Source organism: Erpetoichthys calabaricus, chromosome 7 (genome assembly GCF_900747795.2).
Source record: "Erpetoichthys calabaricus chromosome 7, fErpCal1.3, whole genome shotgun sequence".
NCBI lineage: Eukaryota > Metazoa > Chordata > Cladistia > Polypteriformes > Polypteridae > Erpetoichthys > Erpetoichthys calabaricus.
In genome coordinates, this window is record NC_041400.2 from 142,705,620 (window position 1) to 142,724,702 (window position 19,083).

The window sequence follows — 19,083 nt, forward strand, 5'->3', positions numbered from 1 at the left end:
AAGTCTTTCTCCTGTGGGGCAACTGGGATCTTTTCCTGATTAAGATCAAACACAGTTGTGTAGGGTGCGACAGGAGCTTCCACCTGCAGTTAAAGTCACTTCAGTACACGTACTGTGGCAGCATGCCCGTGTCGATCAAACACAGGAATCTCTGCAGTTTACTTGTGACTTTAATGCTGTAGGAAGATAAGTAAATAAATTAAGGTAAATAACATTCAATCTGACTTTTATATACAAAGTACAGAGACTGCAAAAGTACGATGGCAGCTTCCACCTGCAGCTATAGACTCTGCAGTACACGAGCTAACTAGATAAATAACATTTTTGCTCATCTTGAGGTTTGTCTAGTGTGTTTTATCCAAAGAATGTAGTACATGTTTAACAAAACAGCTACTTTTTTGTCTTTGAAAATGAGTTACTAATTCATTTTTCCCCCCCCTTTCATTGTGTATTAGACTTCCTGATGGATTTACTCAGCTTCTCAGTCTTTCACAACTCTATCTAAATGATGCCTTTTTGGAATTCCTTCCAGCGAATTTTGGCAGGTAAGTTAATACCTATATATTTTATTTTTTCTATGTTATGTAAATTTTCTTTTTGCTAGTCATACAGCTAAAAGCCATTGTAGATTTAAAAAATGACAGAGGTGTTTCCCCAGTCATTTACTTTTCAGAAATGATGATGTTTACAGAATAAAATTAAAATTTGAATAAAGTCCAGAAAAGTATAATTTTGTTACAATCCAGACCTGATTAGGTGTGAACAAAAACTTACTTTTTAAGAGAAAAAAAAAAAAAAATACCGCAGATGATTTGCCTGTTGTTGTGATGTGATGTTAACATAAACTTTTTCCATTGTGCTCACCACTTATTTAAGCTATAAGTATGTTTAGGAAAGGGAAGTTTAATAATCTATAGTATATAATGCAACAATCACTTTCTCAACAACAAAAACACTATTTCCCGTTTAGTTAAAAAGTTGAAATATAGCAGGGTGGTACATCTAGGGCACATATTAGGTATCTTCTAAGAAAGGATATGTCAGTATTTAGGGGTAAATTGCCCTCATGCTACAGGAAGACTAAATACCCCAAAATCGCAAAAACGCTTTTACTGATTTTATAGAAATTTAGTGATGTTATAGAAAAAAGAAAATTAGTTGACAAGTGTTTTTTAATTATCGATATTTGAACTTGACGTCAGAGTCTCTGTTTACTTTCAACATGTGACAGCAAGCTGCTTTGCAGATCCTTCAGGATTGATGTGTGTGCTTCGATATCTGATGAATGGTTTGATGTGGTGAAGCAAATTGTGTGTTCACAATCGATTTCTAGCCTGCACAGATTTTTACACACATGCATGTATAGATAACCTTACCTAAGTTTGTACATTTGAAACTATTTGGTTCTCTAGCCAGGTGTCTGTGGGCTGATGAGCAGATTCTCTTTGATTGGCTTGGAGCGTGGAGTAGTAAGTTTAAGGAAGTCCGATTTCAGTTTAACGTTTTAGTTATTGTTTAGCCTTCTTTGTTTGAGTGTCTGTAATTTGTTTTTTGTTTAAGTGCTGCAGTACTGTAGGAAATGTAAATATGGAAACTGATTCTTACCTTGGTGATTGGTAGCTATCAGAAGCCGAGGTAGGATAGGTGTGCAAGAAAAAGCTTTCCTTTTATATAGGTGGTGTGTGCCAGAGAACAGGTTTGATTGATCTACAGAGTAGAGCAAGGGTGCTTTTTTGTGAGCAGAGAAATACAAGTGAAGAGCAGTGTGGTGTCTCAGCAGTTGGCTGCCAGATAGGAGCTTTAAGTTTTCTTCTGTGAGCCATTTTGTTCATCTGCAGTGCCTATGTATCACTTTATTTGCATTGATTCAGCATAGTACTAGATGTGTTAACAGCAAATTCAAGTTTTGTTTCTTGGAAATTTGTGTATTTTTTTTTTTATATTTCTGATTCATACTTGGTTGAATCCATAAATGTGAAACCCATGGATTCGGAAGACCAACTGTATTTTATTTTTTCACTGATGCCTTTATCCAAAGCAGCTTACAACATTTGAGACACAATTGGTTACATTTCTTTTGTTGTTCTAGTTGGAGAACAGGTTGGTAAAGTGACTTGTTCATGGTTACACAGTATCAGTATAAGACCTAGATCCAATGTCTTTATTACTACACCAACTGCCTAGCAATAATATTAGTCCTTGGTTAAAAAAAAATAAATAAATCATAGAAATGTTGTGTACAGAAACGGTTAGTTGATGGCACTATAACTGAGGGCCATTTTTGTTCAAAACCACAAAGCCAGGTATGGTAACATAATAAGTAATAAATAATAATGGAGATTTATTATAAATTAATGTATTACTGTGAAGTATTTAGTATTTGTAAGTTGCTCATACAGTATATACTGCAGCCATAGTTGGTGTTAGCTCTTACATGTTATAGTTTTTCTCACAATGAGAAATACATATCAGTGGTTAAAATAATTTTACTGAAGTCATCTTACACTTTAACCTACTTTCCACTTTTTGAAAAGTAACTTTGAACTCCGTATAATGAATTTCAGTAGCTGAGAATAGCACGTGAACAATAGAATGGTAAAATCTTCAGTATATGTCAACTCACACAAATAAATGCCACCTTTTGTGTTTATTAGTTTTTATTCCTATCTATACTACTGCATTTTGTTGTGATATACTTTGAATTTTGTTGTATATTGCTTGTTAACTTTATATGTATCGTTATTCAAATGAGCTGTATGTACAATTATCTTGAGTAAAGAGTTTGCTTAAAAAGGAATTATAATAGTAACAGTATAGGTGATAGTATTTTTGTTAATTTTACTTGGCAATAAATGACAGCTGAAATTATGCAATTTTGAAGGTTTTACTCAATGAAATGTCAGACAGACCAAGTTTTGTAAAAATTGACTTGCTTGTATGTTTTTTTGTATTTGATTTTAAATAAATCCAATAAAATGTAAAAAAATGTAATGGTCAGACAGACCAAAAGATGTATGCATTTTAAATACACATTTAAAGCAGACCAAAGAATACAGTGAATAAAAGGCAAAAGAAAAAAGTGGCTTCTTGCAACCTGTTTTCTTAACTGTATGTTCAATTTCAGACATTACTGGGAGATTTGAATGAGGCAAGAATAGGTCCGAAAATACAGTTCGTGATTATACTAAACTTACAGATGTACTACTGGCTTGAAGTTTCACTTGGATAACGTGTTTAATATTTATAGTTGTTTAATTATAGTTTCCTGGTTCTGTGAAAAAAAAGCTCGTAATTAGAGTTTTTCAAGGTTAATGAAGATGAGTTTCCTTATGTATAGTACTACTGGCGAACCATGTAAATCTAAACAGGTTGCTTAATGTGCCAGTGCATCAAAGGCATTTAGTATTGTATTCACAATGGAAATGTGTCCTATAACATATTATTTTCTTTTTTCTGTTTGTTTTATTTTTAAGTCACTGTCATTTAACAATTAAAGGACAGCACAAATTTTTGATTTGAATCAGTTGATGGTAACCTATTGTTTTTAACGTTCTAACAAAAAACAAAACTAGTGTATGCATGCAAAATTTTAAATATGACCTGGGAATATGTTTTTTTTTTTTTTTTTTTTTTTTTTTTTGTGTATCACGTTTGAAACACCAGGCATTTCAGGTCAACCAAAAACTGTGTGCCTTTAGAAAAACCTTAGCACACACAAATATGTTTTACAACATTTAACAACTTTTTACAACAGGTTTAGTACTTTACACTGTGTGTAAAGTATATTTGGCAACTTGTTTATGTTTCGTGAAATGCCAAAAAACAGTTTCTATCTTTGTTTAGACTAAGGTTGACTTTGCATTTCTCACAGTAGACATGTGAGAAGTGACTTCCTGGGCAGTGCTTGCACATCTGTCTTGTTTTCCAAGTTGGTAAATGGTCAATGCCATCCTTTCTCACATCAGGGGGTACAGCAACAGCTCGTCTTTTACGTGGGGGTATTTTCTCGTGTTCTGGAGAGGACAGTGGTCTGCCATACCGGATCTTGCCTTTTCCTGCGCTTGTGAGAGAAGTCCCAACAGAAGCTTGAAATCTTCACAATGGTATTGGTTTCGTCCTAGGTTGCAGTTCTTTCCGGTCTCTCTTGTAAAGATTCCATGCATTTATGACTGTCACAGTGACAGTGTGCCACCAAATGTACAGATACCATCATCTGGATCTAAAGGAGAACTTGTAAAGAGCAGACAACATGTCAAGAAGGTCAACACCACCCATAAATGTGTTGTATGTCTCCACAATAGCGGGGTCTTGGCACCATTATGTACATTTTGGATTTTCGATCCCAGCGTTTCACATTTGTCACTGGTTCAGCTCCAAAAAATGAGGAGAGTAGATCCACAGCCTTGTTGTCACACCATCTCACAATGATAGTGTCTTCATTTTTTCTTTAAATCATTTTCTTCCATCATACTGCAGTTCTTTACCCTGTTCATTCGAACTGTTCCCAAATAGTAGAGTCCTCTTTCTTTCAGGTGATCCACCAGAGGTACCGATGTAAAGTAGTTGTCAGCAAAAACCTTGTGATTTTGTCCTGCTGGAAGGGTTGAGATCAATTTCAGGATAACATCTCTGGAAACACCAACATCCGATTTCTCCTTATCTGGATTTTCCGCACCTTGGCAGACAGCAAAATCATACAAAACCCACTTTGTCCAGCACGTGCCCACATCTTGAACCCCCATTTGTGAGGTTTTGATGGCATGTTAACACGCAGGTTAGACTTGCCTTTGAAAGGCACCATTACTTCATCCACCGCATGAAATTCTTCAGGAGGTATGAGAAGAAACCGTTGGCGCAGTTTTTCTAACCATGGTCTGATTTTCCACAGTTTGTCTTTCTTCTGGTCGTCAGACACACTGAGCTTGTCTTGAAAATGAATCAGTGTCCGCAATTTAAGGAATCATTCTCGAGATATCACACACTGTGGGGTACCTTGTCTCCATCTCCCAATAGGCTCTTACATTAGGCATCTGTACCAACCCCATGTGCATGTACATGCCAAGAACCTGTTCAATTTCTTTGGGTGTTGTGTTTACTGATATTCCCAGTTTCTGTACACTGTACAAGTTAGTTTGTTGTGCAGTATCCTGAATCATTTCATCAGTAACAAACTGCATGAAATACATGTATGGTGTCCATTCTGACCTTTCTGTAGAGACGTCCTCAACATGTCCATCAAAATCAACACTTGGACTTTTCTCCATCTGTACTTTCTTTTTTACTTTGCCCTTTGCTGACTGCTTTGTTGTGCTCTGTTTTGGCGTTACTGGTGTGTCTGTTTCATCTACAGGTTCATCTTCTTCACCACTACTATCTGATCCCTCTGTAGCAGTCATTCCCTTAGGAGTCCATTCCTCATCACTACCTTCGTCATTTTCCTCCCCTAACTGTTCTATGTCGCTTGAATTTCCATCAATTATCATATTTAAGACATCTTCTACATTGTACTTCTTTGCCATCTAAATATTCAAATCATAATCATACAAACAATACATTGTGACATTTACAAATTATATACTGACTATTTACAACTGACATAAACATAAAATTATACTCAAAATATATTCTGAAAGAAATATTCAAGCTTAAACTGAATAATATATTTAGTGCTGTTTGAATTACTGTACATATAATACAAATTTAATCAAGAAATGCACTAAAACAACAACTGATGCACTGACCTATGAAATAAATTTATATACCCATAGTATCATATTTGATTCACACCTTATCCTGACGGTTTTTCTATAAAATATTTAATGAAAAATTAAGTTGTTATGAGCTGTTTCACCCTAGTAAAGACTTATTTTGAAATATCACATTTTATTTTCATTTCACTTACTGTAACTGTTTCAAAATTAGGGCATCTTATCACTTGAAAACGATGCTAACTTCCACCTTGCATGCAGCCATCTTGGATTCTTGAAAGTAAAAGTGGCCTTTGCCACCTGTGATGCATAGATCATCCACCAGGGGGAGAAGACATGTATATTGTTGTATACAACTGGTTTTTGAGGAAAATGGTAGTCCTGTTACTGAGGAACAGGCCTTAGAAATACCTGTATCCAATATAATACATATGGCGTTATAATTAACTTGATAAAGGAGCATCAGGAATGAATGAAAAAGAAATGCACTTATTTTAAGTATGAGTTTAGCGGGGAAAGGGTGTTTTCACTGTATTTTCAAAGTATCTTGGCTGAAGATTAATGGAGTAATGTGTATTATTAAATCCACATACAGTTAACAAGTGCTTATATTTGCAGGCTTACCAAATTGCAGATACTGGAACTACGAGAAAATCAGCTGAAGATGCTGCCAAAGTAAGTATGTAGATTATAAAAAGTAATACATTTTTCAATTCTGAATTACCTTTTTCTTCTCCCACAAATGTCATGGTGAATGTGTGGGCAGTTTAATTTTGTATCAAGTTTATTCCAAGAATACAAGAGTCACATCTAACAGCAACACATAATCTCACAGGTTTTAATTCTTGATTTAGTTCACATGTTGTATATGGATACATGTTAGAAAAATTGTATCAAGTCTGTGTTAAAAGTGAGTATAGCTGAAAATTGTTCCTGGAGTTAGTTGTGTTGTGTACTCTTTATCTAAAAGTTTTCTTCATCCCATTTAAGTGCTTCAATGATTTTTTTTATTAAGTTTTTTATCTTAATTCTTTAACTGATGTCAGTTGTTTCTTATACTATTGGTTACCACTTCTAAATAAGAGAAGCTTTACGGTATCAGTGTTTTTCTGATTTCAAAATATTTTCTAGTATTTTTGATTGCTGGTACAACAAATAGTTCTGAGCAGGCATCAAGCACAGCACCAACTGTGGTCATCGCTGTTCTTGTGAAAAGAATGGAGATAAATGCCATCAACTCAGAGAGGGAGATGCAAGTTTGTTGTACGACATTAACGTCACTGACATAATAAAACTGAATAATAAAAAAAAAGAAAAAAAAAACAAGCGCTAACTTTTACAAGTAGACAAAATTTACACCGGGTGCTACAGACTCGAATCAAATGTATGTTTTTATTATATTATAGTAATAATTATAGCAGCTTACTACTCAAGACGCAGAGTGCCCGGCCTCGAACACCGAACCTTTAGGTTATAAGGCAGCAGTTCTTACCTCTACACTATTCAAGAATGTTTATCAACTTCCTGTCAATTGACACTTGAGCTTGGGTTTATAACTCATTGACAGCAACATGTATATCAAATTATTTTTTTTTCCTTTGGTTATATTCTTGAATAAAAGCGCACGTGTTTATTTGATATTTGGACTAAAGTCTTTACACATTATACACTTCGTCATTATTAGTATAACATGGTAAAAGTTTCTGCTATTGGCATGTGTTCAGCATTTTTTGCCATCCTACACTTACACAGATTATTGTAGACATGGGACACACATGAAATGTATGTGTTCAAAATAACAATATATTATTTACCCTATATAACTCCAGGCACCTCACTGCCAGGTAAATAGACTTGAGGTCTAAGAATTTTGCGATGGAGCTTTGGTGGGGTGGATGGGATAGCAGGCTGCTTGCGCTGATCGACACATTTGCAAAACAAAAGACACTGACAGAGAGGAGTGAAGTAATTTAAGGTAGCCCGGGATTATGAGTTTTTTTGTAGGCTTCAGGGATTCTAGTGTTAAAAAAACTAGTATGGTATGTTGTCACTTATTACTTTTAAAATGCAACAAGTCTAGGTAAATGGATATTTAATTTAAAAAATACTTCAGTCTCCATTTGTCCAATTCCTTTGAACAGTAAGATCACAGAACACCATAAATAATCGCTCAACATATGCTTATGTATAGTGGTGGTTAAAATAGCCCAAACATGTACTCAAGTAAAAGTGCTGTTACTTCAAAAAAATTACATACTTGAGTCAAAGTACTCATTCAAAAATTTACTTGAACAAAAATAAAAGCCAATAAATTACCCAAGTTACTTTAGGTTAGGTCTTTAATGTTCTGAAACTATTTTGGTGTGTAAAGATTTTTATTAGTTTTATAAATTATACGGTACATGTTTAAATAAATGAAATGCACTATTTCCAATAAAACTGGAATTCTCAAAAATGGATGATTAAAAATAAAAGTAAAATAACAAATTTAAGTCTGTTTTGTGTATTTTACACAAAACTTTTCAAAATGCTTGGATATGTGCAACTAAAAATATAAACCTTTGTATTTCAGACCAAAATAAGACTGTCTTTAAAATAAACTCTTCTACAGAAGCAAATTCCCACCACAACTCAGATAACTGAATTATGTTATTTTGTCAGTATTCTACCTGCTTGCCACTGGTAATATCACATACACATATCTGCTTTTTTCTTCAAGAGACATAGATTCACCAGGCATATAGTATTCAATCAAGCAACAGGAGCCAAATCATTACATGCATACTTTTAGTTTTGACCAGTTTATTTAATACAGATGTGCTGGTGGCTCAGTTAGGATTGTTAGCTTGGTAAGGTTCTCCCCATGTCTGTCTGTATTGACTGGTATGACTGAGTGTGTGTAACTCTGAAGGATTACCTATTTTATGGAAATATGTCACTATCAATTGACATGTTTATTTTTTTGCCTGTTCAACTCGTGATGTATTTAGAATATTTAATAACAATAATAATATAAATATAAATACGTTTTGCCATATACATAATGGATTTCTACAAGCATTTGTACATAATACACTATATATCTGAGATTGCATATTGTTGTTGAGTGATTAATATTTTAACAATATTCTCACTCTGTATTGCTAGTACCTACTTCAGTGTGTATGCCGGAAATACTACATTACATTACCCATAGCGCAAAAGTGCATGCATGCACAATGCCACCAGGTAGGTGCATGCATGCAGGCAGGCAAGTGTGTTCTCCAAATGTATTTGGGAGATATGCAGTGCCATTATATGTAGAATGGGGCCTGTGGCAGGAATCAGCCTTGGAAGAAGCACCCATGTTTAACTCCAAGGTAAAAAGGTGAATTAATAGGAAAATATGAAAAGAAAGTTAAGAACTTAAAGCTATGTCAGAACTATAGATATTTCTAAATGTAAATATCACAGTGCTGCTTGTTCCTAAATACATAACAAAAAAAGAAAAAAGACCAACTCACTAAATAATTACATCAGTTTGGGGTAAAATGACACACTGAAACTGGTTGAAACAAAATCCTGTAGACTAATTGGTGCCCCAGGAATGGAATTGAGAACCACTGGGGAATGGAATTGAAAACCACTGATTTAAATGTATACTAGCTAAGTATTGCACTTCCAGCCCCCAGTGGGCACTCTATGTAACACTAATGCCCTTAAGTCATTCTGTGTTGTATCCAGGCTTCATCTGAAAGTATTTGATGCAGTGGGTCTTGTGGACAGTGGGAGCATTAACCTTCATTTGAGCATCATAGGTGGCTGCACAGTGCCTTGATCAGGTGGTTCAGAAGAACCAGAAATTAAAGAAAAGAAAAAGAAAAATAGTGATTAGTAAAGATTACAAAACCCTGAAAAATGATATTTCTGTTCCCGTATAGCCTATTAAGAGTACAACTAAAATGTAGCTACAAAAAAGCCAAAATAAAAAAAACAAAAGGGTTTTGAGGAGTTTTATTAAATGCTCCACAGTATTTGTCTGGCATATCTCCGTTGGTAAAGTATTCCAGGTTTTGGGTGCATAATAATAATAGTAATCCATATTACTAACTGAGAATGGTAAACCGGAAGGCACGGACCCAGGTACACGGTGATGGACGCAGGAGACATAGTGCGCAGGCGCCTACAGCGTGCGTCTCATAAACAGCAAGCGAAGTCTGATCCACCGCGAATGAAGGAGTCACGGCTCAAAAACGAAAGAGCTCAACTAACGAAGGAGTCACGGCTCAAAAACGAAATAGCTCAACTAACGCCACACAGAAAAGAGGATTCTGTACTGCACCCCAGAGTCAGACGGAAGACACTACGGAGTCCGCAAAGGTCCACAAAGATAGTACGAAAGGCGCAGGTGTCTACAACGCGCTTCTGAACTAAACGTCCACACTACACAGTATGGTCCGGGTAATAAGAATAAATTAACTCTCCGTATTAAACGTTCGGCATCCTCACACGTCCAAACCATATAGCATATGTGAATCACATTACAGTGATGCATTATTAACAGTACAATCACAGAAAATGCTCCGTATTAACAGTAAGTGCAATTATCCATATTACTAACGGTAGACAACGGAGACACTACGGAGTCCGCAAAGGTCCACAAAGATAGTAAGGAAGGCACGAGAAAGTACGAAAGGCGCAAGCGCCTACAACGCGCTTCTGAACTAAATGTACACACTACACAGCCTGGTCCGGGTAATTAGAATAAACAAACTCTCCGTATTAAACGTTCGGCATCGTCACACGTCCAAACCATATAGCATATGTGAATCACTGCATTATTAACAGTACAACCACAGAAAACGCTCCGTATTAACAGTAAGTGCAATTATCCATATTACTAACGGTAGACAACGGATAACTAATGGAGTCACTGTCACGGCTCCAAAACGATCCAGCTCAACTAACGGAGCTATAAAAACGAGCCCGCATGGATAAAATCATTAAACATGGGCGCCTACAACGCGCATCTGAAACTGCGGAAGCAAAGCAGGCACGGGTTCAAAACGAAAGACCACAACTGACGGAGATACACAAACAAGCCCGTATGGATAAAATCAATGAACGCAGGTGCCTACAACACGCGTCTGAAATGCCGCAAGCAAAGCAGGCACGACTCCATGACGGACATACAGAAACGAGCCCGCCTGAATACAATTAATGAACGCAGGCGCCTACAACACGCCTCTCAAACAGCAGAGGCAATAGATAAACGGCAAAGAAAGGAATGACAAACAGCCGCTAAACAATTCCGCCAATTAGCTGACAACGCATTCTGTAATGAGTCCACTATTAATGAACATTCATTAGGATTAATGAATATCATTTGCTGTCATTGCCATTCACTTAACTTCCCTGAAGAAACAACTGGCAATACAACTAATGAGTTTACACGTTGTTGTCAAAAGGGTCAGGTTAGACTGCCTTCTTTAGATGACTTTCCTGAATATCTACGGAAGCTTCTAACTAACAATGTACCCGAAAGTAAAAACTTTATGGACTGCATTAGATCCTACAGTAGTTCATTTGCTTTTGCATCTACCGAGGTGAATATCAGGCCACCGGCTGGCAATGGCCCATACTGCTTTCGCATATGTGGACAAATATTACATCGGATTGGAACAGTGCACCCTGAACCAAATCACGAACGCAAATATGCACAAATCTACGTGTTAGATCCAGATGTCGCAATCTATCAACGAATGACCCTTCCTGAAAACAAGCAATACACAGAGCTGATAATGAGAAACGTCGCTGAAGTCATAAACAGTCACCCATTAGCTAAGTCTACAAAAGTACTTACAGGATCACATTCTAACAATACTGTTTTTATTCCTAGAGTTGACCTTATAAGTTCTGACCTGGAATTACCTTTTACACTTTAACGACACCAATTTCCCATTAAACCTGCTTTTGCCATGACAATCAACAAATCCCAAGGACAGACCATGGACAGAGTTGGCATATACCTCTCTGAGCCTGTACTTGGACATGGACAACTTTATGTAGCCTTCTCAATACGCAGACAATTGGCATTACTTTGAGACAATACATTTGGTACAAAACATGCGATGTCCAGATCCAGGATATACCAATTGGTTATTGCAACTAGGAGATGGAAACCTTACCAATACATATGGACTTCACCCAGATATTATTCGCATCCCTCACGCCTTTATCTGCGACGACTTAGTGACGAAGGTGTTTGGAACAGCAATCTCATTAGACCAGATACCACTATTAACACAACGGGCTATATTATGTCCAAAGAATATTGACGTTGATCGCATACAAAAGTACTTACAGAATCACATTCTAACAATACTGTTTTTATTCCTAGAGTTGACCTTACAAGTTCTGACCTGGAATTACCTTTTACACTTTAACGATACCAGTTTCCCATTAAACCTGCATTTGCCATGACAATCAACAAATCCAAAGGACAAACCATGGACAGAGTTGGCATATACCTCTCTGAGCCTGTACTTGGACATGGACAACTTTATGTAGCCTTCTCAAGAGTTCGGCGTTCATCTGACATTAAAGTTAAAGTTGTAGATACTCCATACCAAGGAAAACTCATTCAAGGACAACACACCATCTTTACTACAAATGTTGTGTATAAAGAAATATTCCAATAAATCTTTCTAATGTGCCATGCTATGGGTTCTTTACTTCCTTTGTTCGTCATCTACACCTTTACACCCCAATATATCTCATACATACATCAATGTATTTCGGGTTACCCAACACCAGGGGTTGGCGAGCGAAGCGAGCAGGGGGTGGAGCCCCCTAGTAATAATAATAATACATTTCATTTATATAGCACCCCTTGCCATGCTCAGGGTGCTTATGGCACCTTACCACTTCTTTTATGTTTTTCTTTTGCAATAATAAGGAGACAACCATTTGAAGATCTAAGGTTATGACTTGGAGTATAAGGGGACAGACATTCCAAAATATAGGAAGGAACAAAATTATTTAAGGCTTTATGTACCATTAGTAGTATTTTAAAGTCAGTTCTAAAGGGCATGGGTGACCAGTGTAACAATGCTAAAACTGGTGAGATGTTCTCAGATTTGCTTTTTTAGTTAAGATTCTTGCCACTTTATTCTGCACTAAGTGCAACCAATTAATGCCTTTCTTTGGTAGCCCTGTTAGGTAGCACATTACAGTAATCTTTAGACTCAAAACAAAAGTGTGAATTTTTCTTAGCATCTTGCATTGTTGTTGTCTAACTTTTGCAATGTTCCTTAAATGAAAAAATGCATTCCTACTAATCTGGTTAATGTGCGGCGTTTAGTTCAGGGTCCATGATTACACCTAAATTGTTTACTTCCGCCTTGGCTTTTAATACTAAGGGATCACATTTATTTCCTATACCATCATAGTTTACATTTTTGCCAACCACTAATATTTCTGTTTTGTTTTTTTTTTTCTTATTTAGTTTGAGGAAGTTATTAACTTATCCATTGGGAAAAACTAGTAAGACATTGGAATAGAGAACTCAGAGCGTCAGGGTCATCGGGTGCTATAGATGAATAAAGCTGCATATCATCTTCATAGCTGTGGTAGTTCACCTTGTGTTTCAAAATAATCTGGCCTAATGGATCGCATACAGATTGAAGAAAGCATCTGGCCCCAGAAAAGATCATTGTGGTTCAGTGTATACAATTTCGTGGACCTCCGAACTTAGGGCTGGGCGATTAATCGAAAAGTAATCGAAATCGACATTCAGAACCTATAATCGATCAAATTTTTCCAGGTCGATTATTTCGATTACTTTCCCTTTAAAAACACTACCGCGTGTGGAGTCACGTGAACCCGCTCCGTTACGTTAAGTTATTCCGCCGACATGTCGAGCATGGAGAGCTTAAACACTGACACAACTGAGCAACAAGATCAGCTTGTACCAAAGAAAAACGCAGTCTCTGTCATTTGGACACATTTTGGCTTCAGTAAGGAGGACATCAAACAAAATGAAGTCAGATGTAGACACTGTAGAAAAACAGTTTTGACGCCCAAAGGTAACACCACCAATTTGTTTCAACACTTGAAGCACAATCACGTTACTGAATATGAACAGTGCATGGCTCAAAAAAAACAAAAAGAGACTGACAAGCGCCCAGCAACAAGTGCCTCCGCAAAGCAGATGTCGATAACACAAGCGTTCACAAATGCCACACAGTATGAGAAGAGTTCAAGAAGATGGAAAGAAATAACTGACGCTATTTGTTATTACATCGCAAAGGATATGACTCCCTTGGCTACAGTGGAGCGAAGCGGGTCTAAACACCTCGTTAAAACTCTCGACAGAAGATACACTGTGCCATCGCGATCACATTTTTCTAAAACTGCGCTGCCAGACATGTACAAGACATGTTGTAAAAATGTAGCTGCTGAACTGAAAAATGTTCAACACTTTGCAGCCACATCTGATCTCTGGTCAAGTAGGACGATGGACCCATTCTTGAGCCTTACTTTGCACTACATTGATGACGATTGGAAGCTGCGCCAGAGATGCCTTGAGACGGCATATTTTCCAGCCGATCACACGGCAGATATGATTGCGCAAGGTCTGAAAGATATGCTTTCTGAATGGGACCTCGCGGAAGAAAAACTTTCAGCCATTACGACAGACAACGGTGCTAATGTTGTCAAAGCTGCTGCGCTTAATGGATGGTTACGGCAGCAGTGTTTTGGACACCGCCTACACCTTGCAATTGGTAAGTACACGTCAGCTTAATTAAATATAATAGCATAAAAGCAAAAGAGGTCATTAGGAAGCTTTTTTAAAGGGAGTGAGGCAACACCTTCAGCAAGTTCAGCTACACCCACTCTGTCACTTCAGCAATCGCTAGAAGCAGAGATGAGCAGCTATTTGGTGTCCCCCATGCCGGATAGTGAGGCAAATCCACTGGACTGGTGGAGGAAGCATCATGTGCACTTTCCCACTCTAAGTAAGGTGGCAAAAAAGTATCTCTGCATACCAGCTACTAGCTCCCCATCAGAGCGGGTTTTCAGTTCGGGCAGAAACATTGTTACACGCCTCAGGTCCTGCCTGAAACCTGAAAAGGTTAACATGCTCGTGTTTCTTAGTAAGAACTTAGAGTAAATTCATGTTCATATAGTGACATGACAAGATCGCTAAGATCACCTCATGCAACAGTGTTTAGAGTTCTATTTTCATTACAACATTAAAATATTTGTTTACAGAAGATGCAAGAAATGCACTGTTTAAAATATTATTTACAGGATATATAAGAGTTGTTTTATTTAGAAGAGATACTGCTTATTTTCTACTTTTAATAAGAAGAACATTGAAAATAATTTATTTTGTTTCCAAAAGTGCAAGTTATTTATTTTGACTTTTTTTATAAGAACAAAGTGACTGTTCGTTTTAGGCAATGTGTGCTTTAATTTCAGTTGTTCAACATTGATGTTCAATAAATAATCACAGATAGTAGATAGTGTGTTTCCTTCAATTATTTTAAAATCAAGTAATGCACCCTTCATTCAAAAATCTCTCACTTGTAATATGTGAGCATATTTACTGTACAAAACTTGTCAGTGAACTATGAGGGCAAAAAATAAATAAAATAATCGTTCATTAATCGTAATCGAGTTAAAATGTTCAATTAATCGAGATTTTGATTTTAGCCCAAATCGCCCAGCCCTATCCGAACTGTAATCATCACAACTAATAAAGAATGTTCTACCTGTTAATTAGGACTGAAACCAATTTAAGACACTGCTGGAGAGGATCCCCCATTGTCTAGGTGATTTATAAGAATACAGGGGCCTGTGGTGTCAGATGCTTCACTCAAGTCTAAGAGAACAAGAATAGATATATAGGCTCTGTCGGGATTAGTCATTTATACCGCTTTGTCCAGGTTATTTAAGTTAGACTGTGGTCTGTTATAATGCTAATACAGTGCACATCTATCGGCGAAGCAAGAGAGTTTTTCAAACCGTTGTTATTGACAGGGATACATGCACACAAAGCGGCAAGTACTGCCCGGTGTTTCCTTGAGCAAGAGCTGTTCAGTTGGCAATCTTCACTGTAAGGTGCTGTGAGGCCCATGGCATCACATTGTGTGCACTAATTGTTTCTGTGAAAAAAAATAGTTCTTACAAAGCAATTAAGTGGTCAAAGCAATCCCTCAAAAGCTAAGAGGGAGCGTAAAGTGGTATCTTTTGACAAGAGCATAAGAATCTTAGATCTTTTGAAAAGTGTCTTGTCACTTGCCAAAGTCATTATCTAAACAATACAGTTTACAACTAATTACATGCATTTACATTGTATTATAAGTAATCTGCAAGATTCCATTTTATATAAGGTAAGATATCGTCAGAAATGACCCAAGTGCTGAACTTGTTTGGATGTTGGCTGTCATGTCTATAGAAAGACGGTCTCTCCCAGGAGAGGTTCCAGTTCTCAACCATCCATATTACTAAACGAGAATGGTAAACCGGATATGGACGCAGGGACCTGCCCGTGGACGCAAAAGACATAGTGCGCAAGTGCCATACAAAGCCCCCCACCAGAGTGAAACGGGAGAGACTACGCACGTGTGCAGGCGCCACGCAAAGCCCCCCCCACCAGAGCAAAACGGGAGAGACTACGAACTGTCAGAGTAGGAAACAAAGTAAAACCTCATAAAGAGGTTAAAGAACAGGGACAAACACATGGAGATCAGGTTACAGAACAAAGCCCCCCTGCCCAGAGTAAAACGAGACAGACTACGAACCGTCTGACATGCCGCAAGCAGGATAAAGCGAGCGACAGAGTAGGAAACAAAGTAAAACCTCATAAAGAGGTTAAAGAACAGGGACAAACACATGGAGAACAGGTTACAGAACAAAGACCCCCAGCCCAGAGTAAAACGAAAAAGACTACGAACCATCTGACATACCGCAAGCAGGATAAAGCGAGGTCAGAAATAAAACACAGAGTAGGAAACAAAGTAAAACTTTATAAAGAGATTAAAGAACGGGGACGAACACATTGAGAGCGGGTTACAGATGATGAAAACTGGAATGCAACAGCTTCAAAAAAACCTAGGCACGAAACACATGCACACCGAGATACAGAATATAAAGACAAAAACAACGACAGTTAAACGTCCACAGCACACAGCGGAGGTACACAGCATGGTGAAAACCGACATAATACAGAAAGCACAGGCGTCGCCGCCATATTGTGAGTGGCACTAATGCGTGGTGAAAGCGCAGGAGGAGACATAGTAAAACAAGAGGAGTCAACGCCCCCTACGGAGTCCACAAAGGTTCATTCATCAAACCCGAGATGGTATGGACACGCGTCTGAAACCGCGGAAGCAAAACTGTGTCGGCTCCAAAACCAAACAGCTCAACAAGTGAAACAGCTTCGACACCGAGCCCGCGTGGACAGATCTAATGAACGTCGACGCCTACAACGCGTGTCTCAAACTGCGTAGGCAAAGCAGGCACGGTTTCAACACGACACAGCTCCAGTGACTGAGATACAAACAAGCGCCTGCCTGGATATAATTAATGAACGCAGGCGCCTACAACGTGCGTCTGAAATGCCGCAGACCAGGCAGGCACTGCTCCAAAAAGAAAGAGCTCGACTAAACGAGATACGAAGTGAAACGGGAAATACTACAGAGTCCGCAATGCTCCACAATGCACCGCATAATAGTTCGGAAAGAGCTTCGTAGTAACAGTGGGGAGACCCAGAGTGACACGGGCGAACGCTACATATTAAACATACGTCATCCTCACACATCTAACCTATACAGCATAGGTAAATCACATTACAGTGATGTATTATTAACAGTACAATAAACGCCACAGTATCACAAATGAAAATTATTACTCGAAAAAGGGAAATTATATTCACCACGGACCAAGTATCATTGAAACAAAAGCAGAATAAAGCGAGATCAGAAATGAAAGACAGAGTAGAAAGCAAAGTAAGACGTCATAAACAGGTTAAACGAGGGGGCCAAACACATCGACAGCAAGTTACTGATAATGAAGACTGGAATTCAAAAGCTTCAAAAACCAAAGCTCGACTGACCGAGATACAAACTGAAACGGGAAACACTACGGGGTCCGCAGTAGTCCACAATGCACCGCATAATAGTACGGACGGAGCTCCGTATTAACAGTGGGGGGTCCCAGAGTGACACGAGCGAACGCTCCGTAACTTGCGTCATCCTCACACGTGGCTGCCCAGCGGGCACGGGTTCAAAACGCCGGGGGTAGGTTAGCGAAACGAGCAGGGGGCAGAGCCCCCTTGAGTATTTAGAGCCAAGAGTCAATTGTAGGTTTTATCTGATCTATGCAGCATGGAAAGCAGACCTAACACAATGATTATCTCAGCCAGTGTTCTCTTTGTTGCTTGAATTGGGGACACAAAGTCCATCTTAAGGAGTTCCAGCTGTCTATGTATGTATGTATGTATGTATGTTGTATACCTGCGTGGATTACAGTTGTCCCAATTGTCCTGCCCTTGTGCTTCTCAAGGACTGTCTGGGTTCTTCTTTTCAAATGTTTCACTCATGTGCCAGGAAAACAAGACACAAAACGTTTTACAATCAAGTAACCAAAAGTTCAGGTGGCACATAATTGAGACTTCTATAAGAACCACATCATCATTTTCTGAAGGAAAGGTGGGGGTGCAAAGAGCATTGAAGCAGTTGTAAGTGATGATGACAGCTTGAGCTGAGGTTACTTGGGCTTGGGTCCCTGTTTCCACCATCAGTGTTTGCAGGTTCCATTGTGGTGGTGGATGTTGTCTAGAGCAGGAGGCAGAGTATGGGAGCATGGCATGGAGCAGAAGTAGGAAAATCGATCCTGAACAGCAGTGAAGTCTTTTAGAGGTGAACTTTCTGATATTTGAGATGCTTTCATCTTGCAAGGAACTGTTGGATCTGCAGTTTTAAGGATTCCAGTTCTTCCGCCGCATGCTCAGACTCATGGTCAGTCATCTTGAAAATTACGACACCTGATGCTAATAATTATTTATGACATCAAAATCAGACTTCAAAACTTATTTTTTGGGCAACTAGCAAATAATAGTGCATTAGCAATAGTCTAGTGTTGACATTGAAGTGCTATTCAGATATTTAAAGCCAGAGAAGTACATTTGAAATGCTCAGCAATTCCTCAGTGACTCAAATTTTCACACTGCTTAACTAGGTTTTTCAGGGGAACAGATAACCTGTTTTTGAGTGTGCTTATATTATAGTATGTACTTTGTAGTGGTGGCCAAAAATGTTTTCATACAAAGTGAAGAGAAAGAAGTTTATGACATAATAAAAGTCAATAGTGACTAGTACTGTACAAC

The 19,083-nt window shown here is 38.0% G+C and overlaps 1 protein-coding gene across 4 annotated transcripts in view; it reads left to right on the forward strand.

Moving 5' to 3' along the window:
• The window catches only part of erbin (erbb2 interacting protein), a 303,640-nt gene that overhangs the window by 190,402 nt on the left and 94,155 nt on the right, over positions 1 to 19,083 (forward strand). For all 4 annotated transcript variants that reach the window (XM_051929687.1, XM_051929688.1, XM_051929689.1 and 1 more), the window contains 2 exons: positions 456 to 545; positions 6,327 to 6,383. In XM_051929687.1, the coding sequence (XP_051785647.1) occupies positions 456 to 545; positions 6,327 to 6,383 (147 nt within the window). The remainder of the gene's footprint in view (positions 1 to 455; positions 546 to 6,326; positions 6,384 to 19,083) is intronic.